At 41.7% G+C, this 25,328-nt stretch overlaps 1 protein-coding gene and 1 non-coding gene across 6 annotated transcripts in view; one reads left to right on the top strand and one right to left on the bottom strand.

The window, feature by feature from the left end:
• The window catches only part of MYOF (myoferlin), a 178,743-nt gene that overhangs the window by 91,495 nt on the left and 61,920 nt on the right, over window positions 1-25,328 (top strand). For 3 of the 5 annotated variants that reach the window (XM_019952910.2, XM_019952908.2, XM_070780492.1), the window contains exons 17-23: window positions 122-160; window positions 2,172-2,296; window positions 5,037-5,153; window positions 17,749-17,926; window positions 19,082-19,206; window positions 21,379-21,485; window positions 23,845-24,037. In XM_019952910.2, the coding sequence (XP_019808469.2) occupies window positions 122-160; window positions 2,172-2,296; window positions 5,037-5,153; window positions 17,749-17,926; window positions 19,082-19,206; window positions 21,379-21,485; window positions 23,845-24,037 (884 nt within the window). The remainder of the gene's footprint in view (window positions 1-121; window positions 161-2,171; window positions 2,297-5,036; window positions 5,154-17,748; window positions 17,927-19,081; window positions 19,207-21,378; window positions 21,486-23,844; window positions 24,038-25,328) is intronic. The other 2 variants (XM_019952911.2, XM_019952909.2) reach the window with 1 other exon arrangement.
• Window positions 7,525-7,597, bottom strand: TRNAE-UUC (transfer RNA glutamic acid (anticodon UUC)). Its single transcript has one exon. It is a non-coding gene; the product is annotated as a tRNA-Glu (tRNA).

Raw genomic sequence — 25,328 nt, 5'->3', positions numbered from 1 at the left:
GGGATTTTCCTGGTGTTGCTAAACCGCTTACCTATTGTTGGATTTGATTAACTTTTTCAATGTCTCTTTATAATGCCTGAGTTTCTCTTATTGTTTAACCAATGGTATTTTTACTACATAGATTTCTCATCCTCGGGATCTGGGGCTGCATCGTATACAGGTTTACGCTTTGTAATTTTGCTATCTTCTAGATCTTTCTGTTTATTATTATCTTATTAAGAACTTATCAACTGATTGCTTTAGCACTTTTTTTTTTTACTTACATTTTATTGTCTTAAATATAGTTGTGTTAGAGTAACAATTTTTGTATTACTGTTGTATGGTTGTCCTGCAAAGCTGAGTTTAAGCAAATGGGCTAACTGGGCTTTGCTACATGCCTCATGTTTTCACCTACATATATACCCTCCTGGCTTCACTGTAAATAATTGTATAACATTTTTTTCCCCACTTTGTACCTTGAAGAGTCATCTTCCAACTCTAGGATCATAGCATGTCCTTGGTTTGCACAACATTTGCCATTCTTTGCAAGTTTGCTCAATGTGCTCACACTTGACCTTACAACCCTCTTACAGCAGATGTTGTTTCCCTAATAGATGAAGACTTTGTGATTTAGAGAAATTTGCCTTCTTTCAAAAAAAAAAAAAAAAACAAACCATGATACTCCCTGCCATTCTAACCACCCAAGGTTGTAGTGAGAGGGGAAAAAGGGATTGCATACAAGGAAGCTTGCAAACTGCAAAATTAAGGTATTATCATCTGCCTTTATATTATTGGCACATGCCTCATTATTGTTTGTTTATAAAAATCCAACTTCATTATCTTATAGTCATACTTTATATGACTATTAAGTGGTCTTTAGGTGTGTAACAAACATGGCAGATTTGATCATACTTCATTCAACCAATCAAAAAATATTTATGTGGTAGTACTCCAAGACAGAACTAGGACTAAGAGTTTAAGGATTCAGAATAAAACACACTTGATTCTTACCCACCCACCAAAGGAATTTATAGTGTAGTCACAGACATAGCAGCTATTTAAAGTTTAAAAATGGAAATATAAAGTGACAACTTAATAGAAGTCCAAAATGCAAAAGAGCCTCAGAAAGGTGAAAAAGATCGCTAACTACAAGTGTATACAGTTTGCTCAACTGTTTGAGTAGGTACTCCACTCACCTACTACTTGACATTTATCCTTCTGCCTTAGTTTTAAACATAGAGTTGGAAAGGGCCATAGAGTTGATCTGGTCAACCTCTCATCCACAGAGGAAGAGTTTTGAGTATATCCTGAAAGATAAAATACAACACTTGGCCTTAATATTTCCTCTGCTCCCAATGCAATCTGTCCCACTGTGTGACACTACTAATTCATAGAAAGATCACCCTTACATCGAGTGAACCACTGTTGGCCTCCTTGTAGCTCCCAATAGTGGTCCTTCCCCTGCTTATTGGAAGCAGGTCCATCCCTCTTCCATGTGGGAGCCATTCGGATGGCTGAAGGCAGCTCTTGTGTTTCCCTGTCTTCACCTGCAGTCTCTCTGACTCCACTATTTCTTACATTGCCTGCAGTGCCCTTCATTGGGGAGTAGTCTTGCTGAGACGAGGTAGCAGAAATAAGAAGCATATTGGATCCTCATCAGAGATAGAATGTCATGAATGGAAATTTCACATTGCTTATGAATATCATACGGCCATAACCATAAGCAGACAGTTCACTATTATATATAAAAATTTTAAATGTCTTGTATTTTTAAAATCATCTGCCAGATTTATACTAACTACTTGAGACTAAATGATATTTTGGAGGAACAAATAAAATTAATCTGATAGTCATTTAAATGACTTCCTGAAACAATATACTCTACCCCAGTTGTCAGTGACATGCTTGCTACAATTGCCAATTATAAACTTGCAAAAAATGTGAAGATCAACTTCTTTCATTTGAATAGTATCACCTTTATGTTTACCTGAACTATCCCCTCAATGTTTTTTATTTAGTGTTTTATAGTGATAAGAGAAATATGGCAAGTCTCACAAGCGTTTACAATTTGCGCTAATACAACTAACACAAAAAGGAGGAAAACTGTCTCACCCAGCTAACTAATAACTAATATTTATTTCAACAGAATGGTGTTAAAAGCCTAAAATACTAACGATGATGTTATCTCTCAGCGAATACAGGAGAAACAGAGGTGGGCTTTGTTCCAACTTTTGGACCTTGTTATCTGAACCTTTATGGAAGCCCCCGAGAGTACACAGGATTCCCAGATCCCTATGATGAGCTAAATTCTGGAAAGGTTAGTTCTTCAATTAAGGTGTGTTATTAATGAGCACTGATTCCAAATTCCTTTTTCTAATGGTTATCATTAAGTCTCATATTTAGGAGACCTCCCTACCCTCAGAGGCCCACCAGATGACCAGTAAAGTGTTTTTTGTGGTTGTTTCTTGGTTTTGGTTTTGTTTTCTATTTTTTGGCCTCTTGGCATGTGGGATCTTAGTTCCCTGACTAGGGATCGAACCTGTGTCCCCTGCAGTAGAAACAAGATGTCTTAACAGCTGGACCACCAGGGAAGTCCCTGATTAAGTGTTGAAGGATGGAAATCTCATGTTCCTCAAGTCTTAGAATGCAGGGTAGGAAAGGATCCTGAGGTCATCTCACATGGCAGTTGCAAATACATAGCATGGTCTTAGGAAGGAAGCATCACTTCAAACAAAGCTAGTGGAGGTGATGGAATTCCAGTTGAGCTATTTCAAATCCTAAAAGATGATGCTGTGAAACTGCTGCACTCAATATGTCAGCAAATTTGGAAAACTCAGCAGTGGCTACAGGACTGGAAAAGGTCAGTTTTCATTCCAATCACTAAGAAAGGCAATGCCAAAGAATGCTCAAACTGCTGCACAAAAATATTCATCTCACACACTAGTAAAGTAATGCTCAAAATTCTTCAAGTCAGGCTTCAGCAATACATGAACCATGAATTTCCAGATGTTCAAGCTGGTTTTAGAAAAGGCAGAAGAACCAGATCAAATTGCCAACATTCTCTAGATGATCGAAAAAGCAAAGAGAGTTCCAGAAAAACATCTATTTCTGCTTTATTGACTATGCCAAAGTCTTTGACTGTGTGGATCACAATAAACTGTGGAAAATTCTGGAAGAGATGGGACTATCAGACCACCTGATCTGCCTCTTGAGAAACCTGTACGCAGGTCAAGAAGCAACAATTAGAACTGGACATGGAACAACAGACTGGTTCCAAATAGGAAAAGGAGTATGTCGAGGCTGTATATTGTCACCCTGCTTATTTAATGTATATGCAGAGTACGTCATGAGAAACGCTGGGCTGGAAGAAGCACAAGCTGGAATCAAGATTGCTGGGAGAAATATCAATAACCTCAGATATGCAGATGACACCACCCTTATGGCAGAAAGTGAAGAGGAACTAAAAAGCCTCTTGATGAAAGTGAAAGTGGAGAGTGAAAAAGTTGGCTTAAAGCTCAACATTCAGAAAACGAAGATCATGGCATCCGGTCCCATCACTTCATGGCAAATAGATGGGGAAACAGTGTCAGACTTTATTTTTGGGGGCTCCAAAATCATTGCAGATGGTGAGTGCAGTCATGAAATTAAAAGATGCTTACTCCTTGGAAGACAAGTTATGACCAACCTAGACAGCATATTAAAAAGCAGAGACATTACTTTGTCAACAAAGGTCTGTCTAGTCAAGGCTATGGTTTTTCCAGTGGTCATATGTGATGTGATAGTTGGACAATAAAGAAAGCTGAGTGCCGAAGAATTGATGCTTTTGAACTGTGGTGTTGGAGAAGAATCTTGAGAGTCCCTTGGACTGCAAGGAGATCCAACCAGTCCATCCTAAAGGAGATCAGTCCTGGGAGTTCATTGGAAGGACTGATGTTGAAGCTGAAACTCCAATACTTTGGCCATCTGATGCAGAGAGCTGACTCATTTGAAAAGACCCTATTCTGGGAAAGATTGAGGGCAGGAGGAGAAGGGGACGACAGAGGATGAGATGGTTGGATGGCATCACTGACTCAGTGAACATGGGTTTGGGTAGACTCTGGGAGCCGGTGATGGACAGGGAGGCCTGACATGCTGTGGTTCATGGGTCACAAAGAGTCGGACACGACTGAGCAACTGAACTGAGCATGGCCATTCCCCCTTCCTAGACTTAGGGCAGATGTCAGTAATCAATGTTGACTCTTTCCAAAAAGCAAAAGTGCTATCTCAGAATTCTGTCGAATGCCATATTCTAGGAATTTGCTGAAAGATTGAAAGTGACATGCTTGATATTGCTATCCCTGATGTTATCCAACCTCTTCATCTTCTAGATGAAGACATGGAGGCCCAGAGGTGGGAGGTTGTCTTTCCACCACGTTAGAAGCCCAAGTACTGTCTTTTGGTTAGCTGCCAAAGCCCAAGAAGGGAACTAGGGTAGAGAGAAAGCCCTGGGGGTGAAGGTGGGGGTAGAGGGCTGGCAGTGGAGGTGGAAGCCTTCCCTTCCTCTACAGAGGGTTCTCCTGCTAACACTGCTGAGTATGTTGGAAGGAGTATCCGCAATTCATCCTCACAATCCACCACACCCAGAACATTTTCCTCTTTTATTTCCTGACTCCTCTGAGACTTGCCCTGATTGCCAACATGGCTGCCTCCCTATTCTGAGAAAAGGAGCCAAGTTAATGCAGACAAATGCAGACCTGAAGTAGAGTGAGGGAGATTTCAAGCTCCTTCCACTCCCACCTCAGCCCCTGGGAACCCCTTTCAGATCTAAGCATGGCTTGAAAGCCTCTGACCCCAGCCATGACTAAAATCCCTTTTAGCCCTGACTACCCTGGCTCTCTCTGGGATCCTTCCTGAAGTCATTGGTTCTTCTCTCAGATAACAAAGACCAGCTGAGAGAGTTACTGACTGGTTCATTTTGGAAAGGAGAAATTTGAAGTTGTAGCTAGGTTAGCCCGCTAGAGAGAGCTTTTGATTGTTGTTCATGCCTGGAAGAATAATCCTGCACTGTTGCCTTTCAGGGGGAAGGAGTTGCCTACAGAGGCAGAATCTTGGTTGAATTAAGCACCTTACTTGAAAAGACACCACCAGATAAAAAGCTTGAGTCCATTTCGCATGATGACCTGCTGGTTGTTGAGGTAAATGTTGGTGTGTGTATAGCATGTGGTATGGAAAGGATATTGTAGAGAGTGGGTGGTGGAGGGCTAGTGTTGGCCTGCCTTAGTCAGCAGGTCTGAAGGGGATGTCCAGGGACTGGAGGGTCAGCTGTGGCAGAGGGGGAGAGACAGGAGTCATAACAAGAGCCCCTCAACACCCTCTTGGTCTGTCTATCACAGCCTGTGGGGGTGATGAGACTTGCTTTATCTTTGAGATGTTAATACCCTGCTGAAAGCTGGCAAATGCAGTGATACCCCCCAAACAGAATGGCTTGTGTGCTAAGTGGGCTTGGGTGTGTCATGGGGACGTGGCCGCAAGAGCCATTCCAGATGGTATAGCAGCCATTAAAAGTCACTTCCATCTTCAGAAGTAACTACCATATCTCAGGCTTCGTAGCATGTGAGGCCATGTTTATATTAATGCCCACATTACAGTAGACATTGAGCCCCCAGTCCTTCTCAAAGACAGGAAGTCTTCCAAGCTCACCTTTTCCACTCTTATATTTTTCCTTTTTTCTTAAAAAAATTTTTTTTTAATCGAAGTATGTTTGATTTCCAGTGCTGTGTTGGTTTCAGGTGTCTAGCACAGGGATTCAGTTATATATATTCTTTTTCAGATTCTTTTCCCTTATAGGTTATTATAAAAATGTTGAGTATAGTTCCCTGTGCTATACAATAGGTCCTTGTTTTTTAATATTTATTTATTTCGGTGGCTGTGCCGGGCCTTAGTTGCAGCATGTGGGTTCTTTTAGTTATGGTATGTGGGATCTTTATTTGCAATGTGTGGGATCTAGTTCCCTGGCCAGGGGTGAAACCAAGTCCCGTACATTAGGAGCACAGAGTCTTAGCAACTGGACCGCTAGGGAAGTACCCAGTCCTTATTTCTTTTTCTTTCTATAAATCAGCTCCTTCCCCAGTATGGAGACACTTCTGCATAACACCCATGATTCGCAAGACAGAGAGCCACAGATGTGATTTTTTTTCCTAGTAAATTCAAATAGTGTAATTAATTCAAGGCAATAAATACAAAGAAAAACATTCCCATCATGAAACAATTAAATGGTCAATTTTCCTTGTAAACTAATTGACATATGCAGTACAGATTTGTTAGCATGTGTGATAGCTCAATGTTAAATTAACCCTGTCTCTGTTACTCACTGAATTGTTTCTAGTACATTCTATACCATTATTATGACTGTTGCTGGTTTTTTGTGTTTTTTTTTTTTTTGATAAATCATGGTAGTCTACTTTTTTGGTTTTGAACTTTAAAAATATTATCTAACATATAACATTATGGAAGTTTAAGATGTACAGTGTGCTGGTTTGATGCATTTAGTGCCACCTGTGAAGCCCATACATTCAGTATGAATAGCACCTTACTGTTAGCTAACACTTCTCTCGTGTCATAGAACTATCATATTTTGTGGTGAGAACATTTAAGATCTAGTCTCTTAGCAACTTTGAAGTATATAATGTAGTATTACAATGCTGTGCATTAGATCTCCAGAACTTACTTATCTTCTAAATGCAGCTCTGTACCCTTTGACCAACATCTCCTCAATTTTCCCAGCCCCTAGTAATGACCATTCTACTCTCTGCTTCTATGAGTTCAGCATTTTTAGATTCTACATGTATGTAATATCACACAGTATCTGTCTTTCTCAGTCTACCTCACTTAGCATAATGCCCTCAAGGTTCATCCGTGTTGTTAGGCAAATAGAGAATTTTCTTCCTTCTTGTGCCTGAGTAATACTGCATTATGTGTGTGTGTGTAGATACATACATATATATATGCCATCTCTTCTCTGATTATTTCTAAGACTCGTGGGTGGGTCAGTACATGTTCTAGAAATCTGAATTGTTTCTCAGAGCAGCCAGCTCATTGATGCCCACCCCCACCCTCAGGCCTCTCTGCTGGGTTCTACCACCCATTCCCTGATGGCTCAGATGGTAAAGGATCTGCCTCCATTGCAGGAGACCTGGATTTAATTAAATAGTAATTTAATTATTATTAAATCAATAATGATAATTAAACAATAATTTAATTAGTATTAAATAATAAGGGACTAACACTTAACACACATACCACCCCATCCAACCTCCTCCCCAGCTCACAAAATTTTTAATAAAATTTTATAAATAAATATTTATTTATATTTTAAATAAATAAAATATTACATAAATGTAATAAAAATAAAAATGACCTACATGAACCCAAATCCCCAAAATATTTAAAACTCCCAAATTATGGGAGTTTGTTTCATGCCCAGTCAATGAGTTTTGTTTTTGCCTTTTTTAGATTTTTATTTATTTATTTATTTTTGGTTATACCTTGAGGAATGCAGGATCTTAGTTCCCTGCCCAGGGATTAAACCTGGGTCCCCTGAAGTGAAAGTGCAGAGTCTTAACCACTGGACTACCAGGGAAGTCCCCCAAATCCCAACAATATTAAAAAGCAGGAGAGGAGCTGAGATTCCAAGGATACACTCACTCTTCAAGCTACCAGGAATCCAGAAAGAGTGAGATGAGCAGATCTGTGCAATTGCTGGGAGGATCCTTTCATGACAGTGGTCAGCCTGGAATGTAATCATGACCTTTGTCACACCTAAAAAGATCTTGTGATTTATTTACAAGTGATGAAACTTTCTGGTAGAGTTGAAGAGGCTTCAGCAAAAGGGCAACTTGGTCCCTGAGAAATAAGTGTTATTCACTCAGTCTTGTCCAACTCTTTGCGACCCCATGGATTATAGCCCACCAGGCTCCTCTGTCCATGGAATTCTCTAGGCAAGAATACTGGATGGGTTGCCATTTCCTTCTCCAGGGGAACTTTCTGACTCAGGGATCAAACCCAGGCCTCCTGCATTGCAGGTAGATTCTTTATTGTCTGAGCTACCAGGGAAGCCCTGAAATAATATAATACATATTTGTCTCTGGTTCCTGACACAGAACTCCTAAAACCTATGTGATTTTCTAAGTGATAAGAGCACTTGTGAGCATCTTTTGTTCTCATATTTGGTCTTTGATTCCTGACATAGAGTTCCTAAATCTCTTGGTTGAGCTACTAGGGAAGCCCTGAAATAATATAATATATATTTGTCTCTGGTTCCTGACACAGAACTCCTAAAACCTTTGTGATTTTCTAAGTGAGAAGAGCACTTGTGAGCATCTTTCGTTCTCATATTTAGTCTTTAATTCCTAACATAGAGTTCTTGAATCTCTTGGCTTTCCTGGGTGATAAAGTCTTTTGTTCTAATGAGGTGACTTGGTGGGCTCCTGAATGGGGGCTGCTCACCAAGCCATCATTAGTAGCTTGGAACTTTCAGCCCGACCCCTCCACATCTTTCAGAGAGGGGCTAGAAATTGGGTTAATTGTTGATCGTGCCTATAGTATGAAGCCTCCATAAAATCCCCAGAGTACAGGGTTAGGGGATTTTATGGAGGGGTACATGGGTTGATGAACTCATGGAAGTGCTGGCAGAGTGGTGTGTTCAAAGAGAGCTCCTTCCCACAGACCTTGCCCTGTGCATCTCTTCCATCTTGATGTTCCTCTGCATCATTTATCGTATCCTTTTATACTAACCCATATACAGTAAGTGGGCTCCCATGCTGGCTCAGATGGGAAAAAATCCACCTGTAGTGCAGAAGACCTGGGTTCGATCCCTGGGTTGGGAAGATCTCCTGGAGTGGGGCATGGCAACCTACTCCAGTATTCTTGCCTGGAAAATCCCCATGGACAGAGGAGCCTGGCAGGCTACATTCCATGGGGTCACAAAGAGTCGGACATGACTGAGTGACAAAGCTCACAGCACATATACAGTAATTAAACTGTTTTCCTGAGCTGCTCCAGCAAATTAATCTAACCCAAAGAAGGGATTATGGGAACCTCCAATCTGTAGTTGATAGGTCAAAGGCACAGAGGAAGTGGATGGGGGTAGAGTTGTGGGACTGAGCCTTTTACCCTGTGAGATCTGATACTATCTCCAAGTGGATAGAGTCAGGATTGAGTTAAACTTTAGGATACCCACCTAGAGTTGGGCTTCCCAGGTGGCACTAGTGATAACCCATCTACCAATGCGGGAGATGTAAGAGTTGTGGGTTCGATCCCTGGGTCAGGAAGATCCCCTGGAGGAGGGTATGGCAATCCACTCCTGTATTCTTGCTTGGAGAATCCCAGGGACAGAGCAGCCTGGCAGGCTATAGTACATAGGATCACAAAGAGCCAGACATGACTGAAGTGATTTAGTGCAGAGATGCACATCTGGCATCAGAAGTATTAACTGTGTGATTGTAGTGTGAGAGTAAAGGAGACACACAGGAGGAAGCGTGAGTTTTTCCTATTCAGTTGCCAAAAATCCCGGTTTCCCATCTTTCTAGAGCAGAAGCTGATGTGGTGCTCCAGATGGGCTTGGTCAAGAGACCCTACAAAGATAGGTAGAAGGATGTAGCCTGGGTATTTTCCTAGGCAATCAGGCAGGTCAAAGATCAGCTGTTGCATCCTCAGCCTTAGCTCTCCCATAGGTCTGGCTCACATTAAATGTCAGTAAGTATTGCTTGAGTAAGTACGTTGAGATTCATCCATTAGCTCCTTTAGATCAAAGGTGGTGAGCTGTCAGTTTTCTTTGGCACAGTCTCCTTGTCTTTGTCCTTTAATGTCCCCTGTCCTTTAATGTCTCCTGGGCCCACAGCCACTTTTAAGAGCTTGTTAACTTTCTCCCTCTTATCAGGTATTCTGCTTGACAATCCCCTTCCCCGAATTTACTTCTAAAACTGTACCTTATACTTCTTGAGAGTCCCTTGCATCCCTTGGAAAAGACCCTGATGCTGGGAAAGATTAAGGACAGGAGGAGAAGGGGACAACAGAGGATCAGATGGTTGGATGTTCTCACCAACTCAATGAACATGAGTTTGAGCAAACTTTAGGAGATAGTGAAGGACAGGAAAGTCTGGTGTGCTGCAGTTCATGGGGTCACAACGAGTCAGACAGGACTGGCTCACACTGATCATGGATAATCAGAAAGCCCGAAGGCCCTGCAAAGTTAAACACCCATCAGGAGATAGTCAATAGACTATAATTTATGTTCTTCAACTTGCCCTGTTATAGGAGGTTTTTCCCCAAGGCTACTAAGGACAGGGAACAGAAGCTGAGGCTTACAGACTGGTCTAAACTGTTGCTGGTTACTTCTTATACCTCTTTGTGCTCTAAGAACACAGGGGAAGTGGGAAAGGACTGGGGGAAGGAGAGAATTCTCAGCCTCACTGTTCCTCCAGGACCCCAGGGCTCTGGGCAGGTGAGCAGATGGTCTGGGCACCCCTCATGGACTCTGATTTGCACAGTGGCCCAGGAATCTTGCTCACAGTGAGAACCTGCTCTGTCAGGAGTTGTGATGGCCAGAAACCCCAGTTATTGTCTTAGAGCTCAGACCCTCCAGGGTGAGGATCCTATCAGGGTTCTGTAGGTGACTGTGAGCTCTGCACAGGAAAATCCAGAGAGAGCTAATGGAATCCTGGCCATGAGAGATGTGCAGGGCAGAGCCAGCTGGACCAGAGGTGGTGTCCCCACCTCTTTGCAGAACCTCCCCTTTTAACTTCTCTTTTCTCTGCAGTAACAAGTTATTGTTGTTCAGTTATATCCAACTCTTCATGACCGCATGGACTGCAGCACAACAGGCTTCCCTGTCCTTGACAGTTTGCTCAAACCCATGTCCATTGAGTCAGTGTTGCCATCCAACCATCTCCTCCTCTGTCGTCCCCTTTTCCTCATGCCCTCAGTCTTTCTCAGTATTAGAGTCTTTTCCAAGGAGTCAGTTTTTTGCATCAGGTGGCCAAAGTATTGGAACTTCAGCATGAGTCCTTCCAATGAATATTCAGTATTGATTTCCTTTAGTGTTGAGTTGACTGGTTTGATCTCCTTACAGTCCAAGGGACTCTCAAGAGTCTTCTCCAACACCACAGTTTGAAAGCATCAATTCTTCAGTGCTCAGCCTTCTTTATGGTCCAAATCTCATATCCATACATGACTATGGGAAAAACCATAGCTTTGACTATATGGACCTTTGTTGGCAAAGTAATGTCTCTGCTTTTTCATATGCTGTTTAGGTTTGTCATAGCTTTTCTTCCAAGATACAAGTGTCTTTTTTATTTCATGGCTGCAGTCACCATCCACAATGGTTTTGGAGCCTAAGAAAATAAAGTCTATCACTGTTTACATTTTTTTCCCGTCTATTTAAGCTAGAGCAGTAACAGGTGGCTCCAGCTTAAATACCAATCATTCTTTCTGAGCCCTGACCTAGGCTCCAAATTATGTTTCATATTTTTGTTCCTTCCCTTCTCTGATAGGATCCTAGATGGTTTACAAAGAACAAATCATGCTGTATATATACAAGGTCTGACTAATACAAATAACTTCCTACTTTTAATTTTCATGCAATTTAAACCAAACCTAGAATTTCCACAGCACTTTGGAACCATAGATTTTTCAGGGGACTTAGTTGTAGGTATTTAAGGAAACTCCTGATAAGGGACAAAAGTCTTCCAGTCCCCTCTCTACCAAAGTGAAAGTGGACTCAGGTAGAGAAGCTTTTAAAGCATAAGCTCCAGAAGATGGGGCCCAGCTATAAGTATAATTTAAAGCTCTTCAGGTGTCTTTCAATATGTAGCTAAGGTTGCAAACCAATGTTTTAGAAAGGCTTTCAGAAAAGTTTGAGACTCGGAGGGGTTTCTAATGAAATACTTTGGGATGTTTCAGTTATACCATGTCAAAAATTTCTTTAACCAAAATGGAGGTTTTGTAATAGTGGGATGCCCCAAGGGTTTTTTTGTTTGTTTGTTTTTTGAAAGTATAGTTGATTTATAATTTTGTCTAATTACCTATGTACAGCAAAGTGATTCATTTATACATGTATTTATATACATTCTTTTTAAAAATATTATTTTCCATCATAGAATACTGAATATAATTCTCTGTGCTATACCATAGGACATATATTTATGCTGTTTATGCAGTCCATGTGTAATAGCTTACATCTGCTAACCTCCCAGTCCACCCCCAACCCTCTCCCCCTTGGTAACGACGAGTCTATTCTCTATGTCCATGAGTCTGTGTTTTGTAGATGGGTTCATTTGTGTACTATTTTACATTCCACATATAGGTGACATTATATAGTATTCGTTTTTCTCTTTCTGACTTACTTCTCTCTATGACAGTCTGTAGGTTCATCCACATCTCTACAAATGACCCAGTTTCATTCCTTTTCATGGCTGAGTAGTATTCCATTGTACGTGTAGACCACATCTTCCTTATCCCTTCCTCTGATGATGGACGTCTAGGTTGTGTCCATGTCTTGACTATTGTGAATAGTGTTGCTGTGAACAAGGGGTGCATGTATCTTTTTGAATGTGGGTTTTTTCTACATATCTGTCCAAGAGTGGGATTGCAGAATCATATGGTAATTCTATTTTTAGTTTTATAAGGAACCTCCATACTGTTTTCCATAGTGGCTGTACCAACTTAGATTCCCATAAACAATGTAAGGGGTTCCATTTCTCCACATCCTCTCCAGCATTTGTTATTTGTAGAGCTTTTATTTTTTTATTTATTTATTTTTATTTGTAGAGCTTTTATTGATGGCCACTCTGACCAGTGTGAGGTAGTACCTCACTGCAGTTTTGATTTGCATTTCTCTAATAATTAGTGATTGTGAGCATCTTTTCATGTTCTCATTGGCCAGTTGTATTTCTTTATTTTTCTTCCATTTTTATTTCTTCTTTGGAGAAATGTCTAGGTCTTCTGCCCATTTTTCTATTGGGTTGTTTATTGTAGTCATGTTGTATGATATGTCTGTATATTTTGGAAATTAAGCCCTTATTGATTGCATCATTTGCAGATATTTTCTCCTATAGCTTATCTTTTTATTTTTCTGTTTTTATGGTTTCCTTTGCTGTGCAAAAGCTTTTAAGTTTGATTAGGTCCCATTTGTTCATTTTTGTTGCCTTGGGAGACTGAAGGCATTGGTAATAAAACACTGGTATGATTTATGTCAGAGAATGTTTTGCCTGTGATTTCTTCTAGTTTTACAGTGTTATGTCTTACTTTTAAGTCTTTAAGCCATTTTAAGTTTATTTTTGTGTATGATGAGAGGGTGTGTTCCAGATTTATCAATTTACATGCAGCTGTCCAGCTTTCCCAGCACCAACAGTTGCTGAAAAGACTTTCTCCCATTGTTGGCACATTCCCCTCCTGGTTCCCTTCTTACTTTCTTCTATTTCCCCCTTTTCCCCTTTGTCCTACCTGGTTACATGGGGATTTTCTTGCCCTTTCAGAGTCTGAGATCTGCCAGCATTCAGTAGATACTCTGTTGGAATTGTTCCTCACGTAGATGCATTTTTTATATATCTTGGAGGTGAGCGTCATGGCCTACTACTCTGCCATCTTGATCAGTCTACCCAAGTTTCTTTAAGACAGCAAACTGCAGTCACTGTCAGATGTTTTTAAAATGGTACTCAAGAAGTGTAAAATAGAATTACCATGTGCTGTGCTGTGCTGTGCCTAGTTGCTCAGTCATGTCCAACTCTGTGACCCCATGGACTGTAGCCCGCCAGGCTCCTCTGTCCATGGGGATTCTCCAGGCAAGGATACTCTACCTTGGGTTGCTCTACCCTCCTCCAGGGGATCTTTCCAATTCAGGGATCAAACCCAGGTCTCCCGCATTGCAGGCGTATTCTTCACCAGCTGAACCCCTAGGGAAGCCCAGGAATACTGGAGTGGGTAGCCTATCCCTTCTCCAGGGGATATTCCTCACCCAGGAATTGAACCGGGGTCTCCTGCATTTCAGGTGGATTCTTTACCAGCTGAGCTACCAGGGAAGCCCATATGATCCAGGAATTCACTGCTGGTTATATACTCAAAAGAATCAAAAGCAGGAGCTCAAGTGGATATTTGTACAGCAAATGGATAGCAGCATTATTCACAGTAGCTGAAGGTGGAAGCATCCATGAGTTCATAAATTTATGAACGGATGAACAAAATGTGGTATATACATACTATTTTATTAATTAAATAAGAAGGCTAGGACTTCCCTTATAACTCAGTCCATAAAGAATCTTCCTACAATGTAAGAGACCCAGGTTCGATTCCTGGGTCGGGAAGATCCCCTGGAGAAGGAAACAGCAACCCACTCCAGTATCCTTGCCTGGAGAATCCCATGGACAGAGGAGCCTGGCAGGCTATAGTCCATGGGGTTGCAAGAGTTAGACATGACTTAGCGACTAAGCCACCAAACAAGGAGGCCATTAGACAGAGGTGGCTCTGATGTCTTGGCAACCTACATTAAGCAAACCAAAACTGAGGTTTGGCAATATTTCGAGATTAAGAAATCAAAGGACAACAAACCAGAAATATCCAAGTGGGCTTTCCCAAATAATGCAACCACTTAAGCTATAGCCAATCAAATAATCTCCTTGCCTTCCTTCTGCCTGTGTGCTGTAAAAGGTTTTTTCTTCACTCCTGTCCTGGAGTGCTCGTAAGCAATTCCAGTTTTTGCTGCCAATTCCAATGGATGTTTGCTTACATAAACACTTAAGTCTTTTAATATGTCTCAGCTTATCATTCAATAATACAATGAAGTATTATTCAGACTTAAAAAGGAAGGGAATTCTGATACATGCTACACCATGGCTAAACCTTGAGGACATTATGCTAAGTGAAATAAACCAGTCACGAAAGGACAGTACTGTTTGATTCCACTTACATGAAGTACTCCAGAGTTGTTAAGCTCACAGAGACAGAAAGTAGGTAGAAATGGGAAATTAATATTGAAAGGATAGAGTTTGTTTTGTAAGATGAAAAAGTTCTTGTGGATGGATGGTGGTAATGGTAGCACAACAACATGAATGTACTCAATGCCATGGAACTGTGCACTGAAAAACAGTTAAGATGTTGGATTACATTATGTGTGTTTTACCATAATTTTTTTAAAGTTTTAGAAATAGTTGGTTAAGTACTTCTGCAAATGAATTTCTGCATTCTTGCATCATACTAGGCAGAAGACCCACCCATGGTGGTGATTCATTTTACAGAATTAAGGTCATGCATGGTATGGATGAATAACAAGGGAAGGAAAATCAGTTAATAAATATCCTTCAGGCGTGAAATAATTTTTATTAGCTTTTTAGAAGTGAAAGTTGTCACTATTCTGCTACTTAGATGGTGGTACACGAATTGGTAGAGAAGTCATAGGGAAAAAGCGCAACAACAACAAAGTCACCAACTGTCAAAGTAAGATAGCTATGTGACCTCCAAAACGCAAAGGACTACGGAACTGGGAGTTCTGTCTTTAGAGGTTTTTGAACAAAACTTGCTATGTTGAGAAATTTGTCAAGCAATTTGAATAATGTCATTTTAAGGTCCCACAGATTTGCCAGTGGAGCACACAGCCAATGTGATTACTCTATAGTAAACACATGTTCTCATCTCCAAGCTGAGCAAGTATATAGAGACTGAGTTCCAGTAAGAAACCAGAACAGACTCTGGATGTGGACAAAATTAAATGGCAGAAAGCAAGACATAATGAAGCACAGCAACTTAAACCATTTCATGTCTCTCTTTGACTGAAAAAAAAAAAACAAAGTGTCTGAAGATCAGTGGTAATATGATCCATAAAGAAGGCGAGATGTTATCTGAGCAAGGATTTAGGGCAGGATGGGGATTCAAGAGACTGTATGTGCCCTAATGAAGGAAGGCCTGAAGGGCTCATGGTCATTTCTGCTAGGCTGATAGATACTCCACGTGGTCACTGTTGGCCCTGTTTCAACTCCCTCACTCAGTAAGCCAGTAATAAAACAAGCAGCAAATAAAACAAATGTTGGCAAGGATGCAGAGAAAAGGGAAACCTCATGTACTGTTGGTAGAAATGTAAAATGGCACAATTACTATGGAAAAGAGCATGGTGGGTCCTCCTAAAATTAGAACTGCCATAGGATCCAGCTTCCTTAGCTGTGCAAAAGTTCATAAGTTTGATTAGGCTTCATTTGTTTACTTTTGCTTTTATTTCTATTGTCCTGGGAGACTGACTGAAGAAAACATTGCTGGGATTTATGTCAGAGATGTTTTGCATATGTTCTTTTCTAGGAGTTTTTTGGTGTCATGTCTTATATATATAAGCCTTTAGGCCGTGTTCAATTTATGGTGTGAGGGTGTGTTCTAACTTCATTGATGTGCATGCTTTCCAGCATGTGACTGTCCAGCTTTCCCAACACCACTTGCTGAAGAGACTGACAGTGAAAGTCTTATCATTTGTGACTACAGAATACCTAACAATTCAAATCATTAGAAATGTGTAAGTTAGATAGTAATGTTAACCATAATCTCTCTACCTTCCCGAACGTAACTGCTGTTAACAACTTGATTTATATTCTTTATTTGCATATTCTTTGTATATGACAGTATTAAAATATATATTTATTGGGTTCACTTAAGAATCTAATGTGGTGGCTCAGAGGTTAAAGAGTCTGCCTGCAATGCAGGAGACCTGGGTTCGATCCCTGGGTCGGGAAGATCCCCTGGAGAAGGAAATGGCAACCCACTCCAGTATTCTTGCCTGGAGAATCCCCTGGATAGAGGAGCCTGGTGGGCTACAGTCCATGGGGTCACAAAGAGTCGGACACGCCTGAGCAACTTCACTTTCTTTTCTTTAAAAATACACCTTTTTTCCCATGTTTGTGCATATGTATCTACCTAAGTCCTTTTATGAACTTTTGCTCCATTGCATGGATGTTGATAGCTCAGTTTGTAAAGAATCCACCTGCAGTGCAGGAGACCCTGGTCAGTTCCTGGGTTGGGAAGATCCACTGGAGAAGGGATTGGCTACCCAGTCTAGTATGCGTGGGCTTCCCTCATGGCTCAGCTGGTAAAGAATCCACCTGCAGTGCAGGAGAGCTGGGTTCGATCCCTGGGTTGGGAAGATCCCCTGGAAAAGGGACTGGCTACCCACTCCAGTATTCTGGCCTGGAGAATTCCATGGACTATAATATAGTCCATGGGGTTGCAAAGAGTCAGACACGACTGAGCAATGTTCACTTTCTTTCACAGATGTAACATAATTTGCTTATCCAGTGGCCTGTTGTTAAACATTTGTATTGTTTTCATTTTTTTTCCTCTATTTCAATCAACTCTGCAAAGAACATCCTGGTATTTCTATCTCTGCCCTCTGTGTGAGTACAAGGGGAACTGCTACATCCAAGAACATTCTCCACTGTCATTTTTTACTTGTGCTTAGTCACTCAGTCCTGTCTGACTCTTTTGCAACCCCATGGACTATAACCAGGCTCCGCTGTCTATGGGATTCTCCAGACAAGAATACTGAAGTGGGCTGCCACGCCTTCCTCCGAAGGATCTTCCCAACTCAGGGACTGAACCCAAGTCTCTTGCATTGGCAGGTGGATTCTTTACCACTGAGCCAGTATCCCCTGGCATTTAACTCAGCACTAATTATTAGGGTTAGAACCATATCTGCTAGAGTTCCATGTGTAAATAAGAGCAAAAGGAGTTTCTCTGAGCCTTGTGTCTGCTGGTGCTTTGCAGAAATATCAGCGAAGGCGGAAGTACAGCCTGTCTGCTGTGTTCCATTCAGCCACCATGTTGCAAGACATTGGCGAGGCCATTCAGTTTGAAGTCAGCATCGGGAACTACGGCAACAAGTTTGACACGACTTGTAAGCCTCTGGCATCAACCACTCAGTATAGCCGTGCTGTATTTGATGGTAAGACTGACGCTGGCTGTCCCTCCTGCACACGTTTACAGGGGGCGCACCACGCGATGAGAGACATGCAGTGCATTCTCTCTCCGGCAGGTGGTATTCCCAGCATATGCGTGGTAGAATGGTGGAATGGGGAAGAGAGGTGGCTGGAGTTTAGACGCAGACCCTTTTCCAGGGGCTGCATCTCGAGGCTTCTCCCATGCGCAATTTTGACACTGGCTCTGTTTTGTAAAGTCATAAGATGGCAGCTAGCTGAACACTGAGCCTCCCCTAAAACAGCTCCTGCCCCTGCCCGCCTCTGCCCTGCCTGGCCCCAAGTTGCTTTTAGTTTGAGTAGTTGAAGTGGATGGAAAATCAGCTTCTGGTCATCGCTCTGTTTCTCCCCAGCACTATGACCTTAGCACATCACTTCATTCTATCCCTCATCTTCTCTAGAGTTGCCATGAGGATTAGATAGCTATATTCAAACCAAGATGGATGGAAAATAGTCCCTGCTTTTATAGAACTTACATTCTAGAGTATAAAATAAATCGTAATAGAAGTCAGAGTATGAGAATGCCCTAATAAAGATACAGACAAATGGTTGGAGAGTAAAGAGAAGGGAGGAAGAAATTCTGATCCAATGTCTCAACAGCGTTGCCACAGTTTTTAGCTAATTTTTATGCAAGTTGTGTTAAGCTAGCAAATGTGGGCTAATCTTTATAAGGCTCTGAGCAATACCAAATTCCATGTATCCAACTAAGGTTTTCAAAAAACAGGAAATTCTTTTTTTTTCTTGTCCCATTCCAAAAAAATATTTGCTTAGGATAACCATTTTCAGGGACAAACACATATAATCTAATCTCTTATGCTCTGTTTTCTGCTACCCTGTTATGTAATTATCAGTGATGCTCAGATGCATGGTCCCAAATCACCAAAAGATCCTGAGATCATTGTGCTAGGTTTACCAGGGCCTTTTAGAGAGATTTTTCAAAGCAGGCTGCACGAATATGGACTTTTTATTTATCCCTCAGTTGCTTAATTAAATAAAATGAAAGCATCAGACTACTCCGAACCACACCCCCAGGCCTATGATTAACCAAGCAGTCCAGTTTGTACATCTCTTCAATAAATGTGTTAAGTGTCCAGTGTTCACTGACCCTCAGTATTTTACACCAGGAAACTACTATTACTACTTGCCTTGGGCCCACACGAAGCCAGTTGTTACACTGACTTCCTACTGGGAGGATATTAGTCATCGCCTGGATGCTGTGAACACGCTCCTAGTCATGGCAGAAAGGCTGGTGAGTTTCTTTTCTACATTTCCTTTTCACCAAAGGGTGAATTATGTATTAGTTAGAATGCAGGTTAGAATGCAGTTAGGCTACTGAGGTAGTATCTGAGGTACCACAAGACCTCAGAATGTAATGGTAAGCAAGGTGAACACTATTTCCTTAGTAACAGTGGAGGTAGGTAATCCAAGGCTGGTATGGAGGTTCAGTGGTACTGGGGTACCCAGGCTCTTGCCCCCTCCACCTTGTTGCTCTGCTATCACTATGGCATTGTCGTTGTTTGCAAGGGAGAAGCAGCTCACCACTACACCACCCCTTCAGTCGGAAGGAAGGGGAAAGAAGGGGAGAAGATGATCCAGGCTCTCCCTTCAAGGGAAAGACCCAGAAGTCACACACTTGATTTCTCCTCATTTCCCACTGGCCAGAATCCAGTCATGCAACCACATTTTACTGCAAGAGAGTGGGAAATGCAGTCTCAGGCCTGCACAGGCGTGTGTCCAGGCGCAAGTTCAGTTACTGTGGAAAAGAGAGGATGGATGTTGAAGTAGAAGGACAGCTCACACTTTGTTCCATAATTTGTATGTGGAATATGGTGTGGAGAATGGTTCATTCCAATAGAAATATTGCGCCCCTTAGAGCTTTGCTGTCAAAGCAGTAAAAATCCCTACTGTGGAAGAAGTGGGTTCAGAGGACTTTCTTGTTGGAGGTGGGAGAGTCCCTCTGGTGGGAACTTGCGTAGATGAGACATCTGTGGTTATCCATCTGGTTGATGTTAATGAGAGGAGGAAAACATGGTTGGGATATTTCTAATCAAGTCAAAGATGCTAAGTTATTTCTGTCAGGTACTGATAGAATCCATCTGGGATTAGTGTTTTGATTTCCAAATTATATGAGTATTAATTTCTCTAAGGTGTTCCAACCTCTGTCAGCCTTGTACCACGGTGCAGAGGGGTCCTGGAATATACTTGAGCTAAGACCCCATGGCAAAATCTGAAAATGTTGTTTTATGCTTCAAAGACAATATTGAAGAGAACTGTACATTTAACTTAGGCATAATTGTCCACATAACAAAGTTACAATTGATGCACAGTGTGGTTGTGGTGTTAATTTCCAAGTTTCCATCTCAAGGGACTTGGTGGGAATTGGTCACACCTCTATTCTAATTATGTTTTGGGTATTTCCAGCCTTTTTCATCTTCAGTCTTTTCATCAGCTCTCTTCACTGTCCTAATTCCATAATAATCTGGACAGGAGGGTGGATTTCCATGGTCAGACTTCTGGGGACCATGGTGGGCTCTCCCTCAACCTCTCTGTTGGTAGATGCTCAAAGTGACACAGTAATACATGCTGGGTTTATCTTATACTTTCTGTGGCCCAGCTCTGGAACCACACTTGCTCTAAGGAGCCCTGGTTCCTTTGAGTGGGAGAGGAATGTAAAGAAGAATATCTGGTAGGGTCCTGGAGTGTTCACTACTACTGAGATGCCTTTGCTTCTAGGCCTTGTCAGCAGACAAACCCATATGTGTGTATACACATGTATGTTTTATATCTGTCAGTGTACTGAATGCAATGAGTTTATAAGGATGACTTCAATTCCATTTTATTGATAGTATTACGGGGTTTATTCTAGTCTTCCCTATTTCCATATTTATAGCTCCCTTCTCCAGCTTCCATTATCGTCAGTATATTTACTCATTTGTTTAGTTCTTCATAGGTAAAGTACTGGGATAAAACAGATCTAATTAGAGTTTGATATACTTACAGTTCTTTCCTTCCTTCAAACTGAGGGAATCATTGTGCTCAAAAGTTACTTGGGCTAATTCAGTGTATTATGTTATTCATGTGGAATATAGTTAGGTTCACTTGTTCGTGTTCTACATTCCATTTTAGGGTTCTTTCCCCCATCCTTGTTGGTTTTTCTTTTATTTACTTTCTGAATATATAAAATTTGCTTCATTTCAAAGGTCAAAGTTACAGGAAAAGGTTGTCTTATTACTTTATATATTGGTGTTGGTTTCATTTTGAGGAAAAATAGTGTTAATTTGTGGGGAACATGTTAAATGAAGGAAAAAATTTCATTTTTCTGTTAAATCCTTTTGTGTATTTTTCTTGAAAATAAAAGTTAAACCTTTGTTGGGTATAATGCACAATTACCAATTCTTTCTCCCCTCTCCATATTCTTCAGCAATCAAACATAGAGGCTCTAAAAGCAGGGATACAAGGTAAAATTCCTTCAAACGAACTGGCAAAAATGTGGCATAAGCTCATGGATGAAGTTATCGAAGACACAAGGTACAGTGATCTTACTTGTACTCTAGAATCCCCAGCTGTGCTCCCCTCTCTTAAACTGTAAGACCAGAAGAGTCTCTAGAATTTTCTAGCATTTGCCAGAAAAATAATTTGAGTCAGCCAAGTTTCTCAAAAGGGAAGAGTCTGAATCACCAGCAGGAAAAGCTCTGCTTTCTGCTGGTGCCAATTGCAAAGCAGAGGAAGGAGGCTGGGGCCCCCTCCAGGAAGTCGTCCAGGTGCAGCCGCAGGGGAAGGGTTGGGCAGCAGGGAGGGCTGGTCTGTCTGGCCTCTGCCTCCAGGCAGCCCTGGTGTGCCCACCACCCCAGGAAAGGTGACTCCTGGCTCCCACAGAGAATGGGATCTGATGGTGGGGCATTAATTTTAGAGCCATTTAGAACAGCGTTCTTAATTCATAAACACATTTTCAGAAACAGCGGTTTTACTTTACTGTCAGATGGCTAATGAGTCCCCTGGCCAAGCCTTCCTTAGGTGAAGCTGGAGAACCTTTATGACTTGGGGAAACTGTTCAGATCTCTGGGCATTAGTGATCATTCTGAACTCATTTTAAATGTTGGCCAATAAAGCAGAGGTCAGGGAAGTCCCCAAAGAAAAGCATATTGAGTATTTCAGAACTTACACTACTAGTGAGAACCAGGGCTGTCCACCCACCCCTGCCACCCTCCTTGCCTCTGAGCGAATGCCTTAACACTGTCTCCCAGTCTCCTTGCGCCCTCTAGTGGTTTGGCTAGGTAATTGTGATGCAGCTGAGATTAAAGCGCCTCGGGGAGCTTGTTTAAATGCAGAGAATTTATATCTGGGTCCTAAGAGGTCATCTCTTCCAATCTTCTTATTTTGTCTACAAAAGAGGCCCAACAAACAGAAGCCCAAGGAGGTGAAGTGACTCATCTGAGGCCCGGAGTTGGGTTTATTAACTTCTTTTCCTACCACGTGGTTCCCACTGCTGTATCTATTTACTGAACATCTTATGTGTGGCCTTTGAACTACAGCTTCCATTGATATTTTTGCCTCAAAGAATCATTTCAGGGACTTAACCCTTCTAATGTATTGCCATAATTACCAGTGAAGCCAAACAATAACATTTGGTAATACCTTTCATGTAGAAAATGCCTATGAATTTCAAGGCTTGTTGAGCAAAACACAAAAATATTTATTTATACTTTTTTTTGAAGAATCAAATTGGATGTGTTTTAATTTTAGGAAATTTATGTTTAGGGAAGTCAGCTAGGATTTCCTTAAGAGTCTGGGTGAAATTCTAACCAATGAAAGTTCTAGGTAGAAACAGTGAGAGTAGAATTTCCTGGAACAGGTGACAACTTCACTTTGACCCCATCAGTAGCCCTGGTGAGAGGGAGGCCCTGGCAGAAAAAGGCTAATTCTGGCTCCAGCTCAGCTGTTCTAGTGGGAGCTTGACCTATACAAAGGGTTCTTGCTTTTTTAGGAGGGAATGGGCCCCTATGATTATCTGATGAGATGACAGTGATGATGGCAACATCATTTAGACTGTGTGTGTGTGCGCACACTCTCAGTCGTGTCCAACTCTTTGAAACTCCACAGACTGTAGCCCACCAGGCTTCTCTGTCTATGGAATTCTCCTTGCAAGAATGCTGGAGTGGGTTGCCATACTCTGCAGTAGACATTGCTCTAAAGGCTCGCCATATGTTAATTTACTTACTTCTCACCACAACTCTAAAGGTAGATATCATTTTTCCACACTTGAGGATAGGAAAACAAAAGATTCAGTAACTGGTCAACATCACAAAAGTAGTAAATGATGGAGTCAGGACTTGTACCCAGATATTCTTCTCTAAAGCCTCTGGTTTTCATCATGATGCCATCTTTATCATGATGTCACACTGCATGCCAACCCAGACAGACACTTTTCTTTGTAAGTTTCAGGGAGTCAACAGACTTCCAGAGGCCTCCTGAAGACTACCTAGGGGTGCATGGGCCCTAGGTTAAGAAGTCTTCCGCTAAATAATCTCCAAATGTCCCTTCCTTCTTCATTTTGTGGGTCTGTACAGTGATCATAGGAAGCAAAAAAAGGGAAGGCCAGTTCTTTCCAGCTGTCGCTTCTGTTTTCATCTTCTTCCCAGTGATTCCACAGGTCTTGGGTCAAACCCAAGGAATTGCTTTGGAATTTTCATCCCCCTGCATGCCCATGTCTGTCTGGCAGGTCTGCTCTGCCAAAGCCACGTACATTCACCTTCAGCTTTAATGTGGTAACTCTTGTAGAGTCTGTTAGGAAATTGGTGTGGTTTGCAAGATTGAAACCAATTATAAATGAATTTGATAGTTCTGAAACCCAATAAGCCATTCTGCATATTCTGTTTTCCCGTTTTAGATACACGTTGCCTCTCACAGAAGGAAAAGCTAATGTCACGGTTCTCGATACTCAGATCCGAAAGTTGCGATCCAGAGCTCTCTCTCAGATACATGAGGCAGCTGTGAGGATGCAGTCTGAGGTCCCAGACGTCAAGTCCACATTGGTGGAAATTGAGGACTGGCTCGATAAATTAATGCAGCTGACTGAGGAGGTAGGGCTTTTAAACTTCATCTGGTATGGAAGTGGGATTCTGCAGAATGGCACCAGGGGTAGAGATGGTGTTGGGAAAATCTAGTACATTATCTTAGACATTGAGCAGATCTGATGGATGATGAAATCAAGGAGTTACTGGACTGAGATGCTAATGGACAAACATCACTGAGGTCAGGGTAGAAGAATTTCGAGTTGGTTGTCCTGGAAAGGTCTTCATAATGCACACGCTGTCATTGTCGTGGTACAATCAGAGAACATTTCAATTAGAGTGACACAGTAGCAAATCTGTGTAGTACCTTTGGTTGGGATCAAGAAGACCTGGCTTTGAATCCTGGATCTACCATGCGTAACTTTGGGCAAAGTATTCAATCTCTCTAAGCGTCAGTTTTCCCATAGATTAAATGAAGAGAATTTCCCTGGTGGTTTAGTGGTTAAGAATCCACCTGCCAAGGGGACATGGGTTCGATCCCCGGTCCAGGAAGATTCCACAGGCTTCAGAGCAGCTAAGCCCATACTCCACAGCTACTGAGCCTGAGTGCCACAACCCCTGAAGCCTATGCACTCTAGACCCCATGCTCCCCAACAGCACAAGAGAAGCCAGCACAATGAGAAGACCACCCACCACAACAAAGAGCAGCCCCTACTCGCCCCAACTGGAGAAAAGCCTGCACGTGGCAATGAAGACCCAGCGCAACCAAAAATAAAAGAAAGACATATTTAAAATAGATAAATGGGAGAGAAGTAGTACTCAGTTTCCAGCACTGCTTAACGAAGTTAAAGAAGATGAAGAATGAAAAGGCCTTAGCCCGGTGTGGGGCACCCAGCGAGTGCTGGATTACTGTCGGCTGCCACTGACCTCTGTGGGTTGGAAGAACAAGGGAGCAGGAGCCCCCTCCCTCCTGACCTTCACAGATGGGGAGGTGGAGGGCAAGGTGTAATACGTTTGTGAGTAGAGGTACATTTGAAAAACACATGTGATGCCAGGGCATTTTTGTTTTTCACTTTCTATGCTTTGTTACTTTCCAAGTTTTTTTTTTGTTGTTGTTGTTACTTTCCAAGTTTTTTACGGTGAGCTTATATCAGCTTTAAAATCAGAAAAAAAGAGGTTTTAAATAACTAAGTTAATATTGCACATTTGGAAAATGTCAGATTGTGAGGTAGAGATGCTCTGTCTATGCCCTGTGAAATAGATGAAGCCCGTAACCCCTTGACTGCTGTGGATGTCTGTCTTCAAATGATGGGAGAGGTAAAGGGGGTATTTCACACAGTTTCTCTGTCGAAAGGGTCTT

This window comes from Bos indicus, chromosome 26, assembly GCF_029378745.1.
Source record: "Bos indicus isolate NIAB-ARS_2022 breed Sahiwal x Tharparkar chromosome 26, NIAB-ARS_B.indTharparkar_mat_pri_1.0, whole genome shotgun sequence".
Classification (NCBI taxonomy): domain Eukaryota; kingdom Metazoa; phylum Chordata; class Mammalia; order Artiodactyla; family Bovidae; genus Bos; species Bos indicus.
The sequence above is the reverse complement of the archived record's forward strand: the minus strand, read 5'-3'. Positions and strand labels throughout refer to the sequence as shown.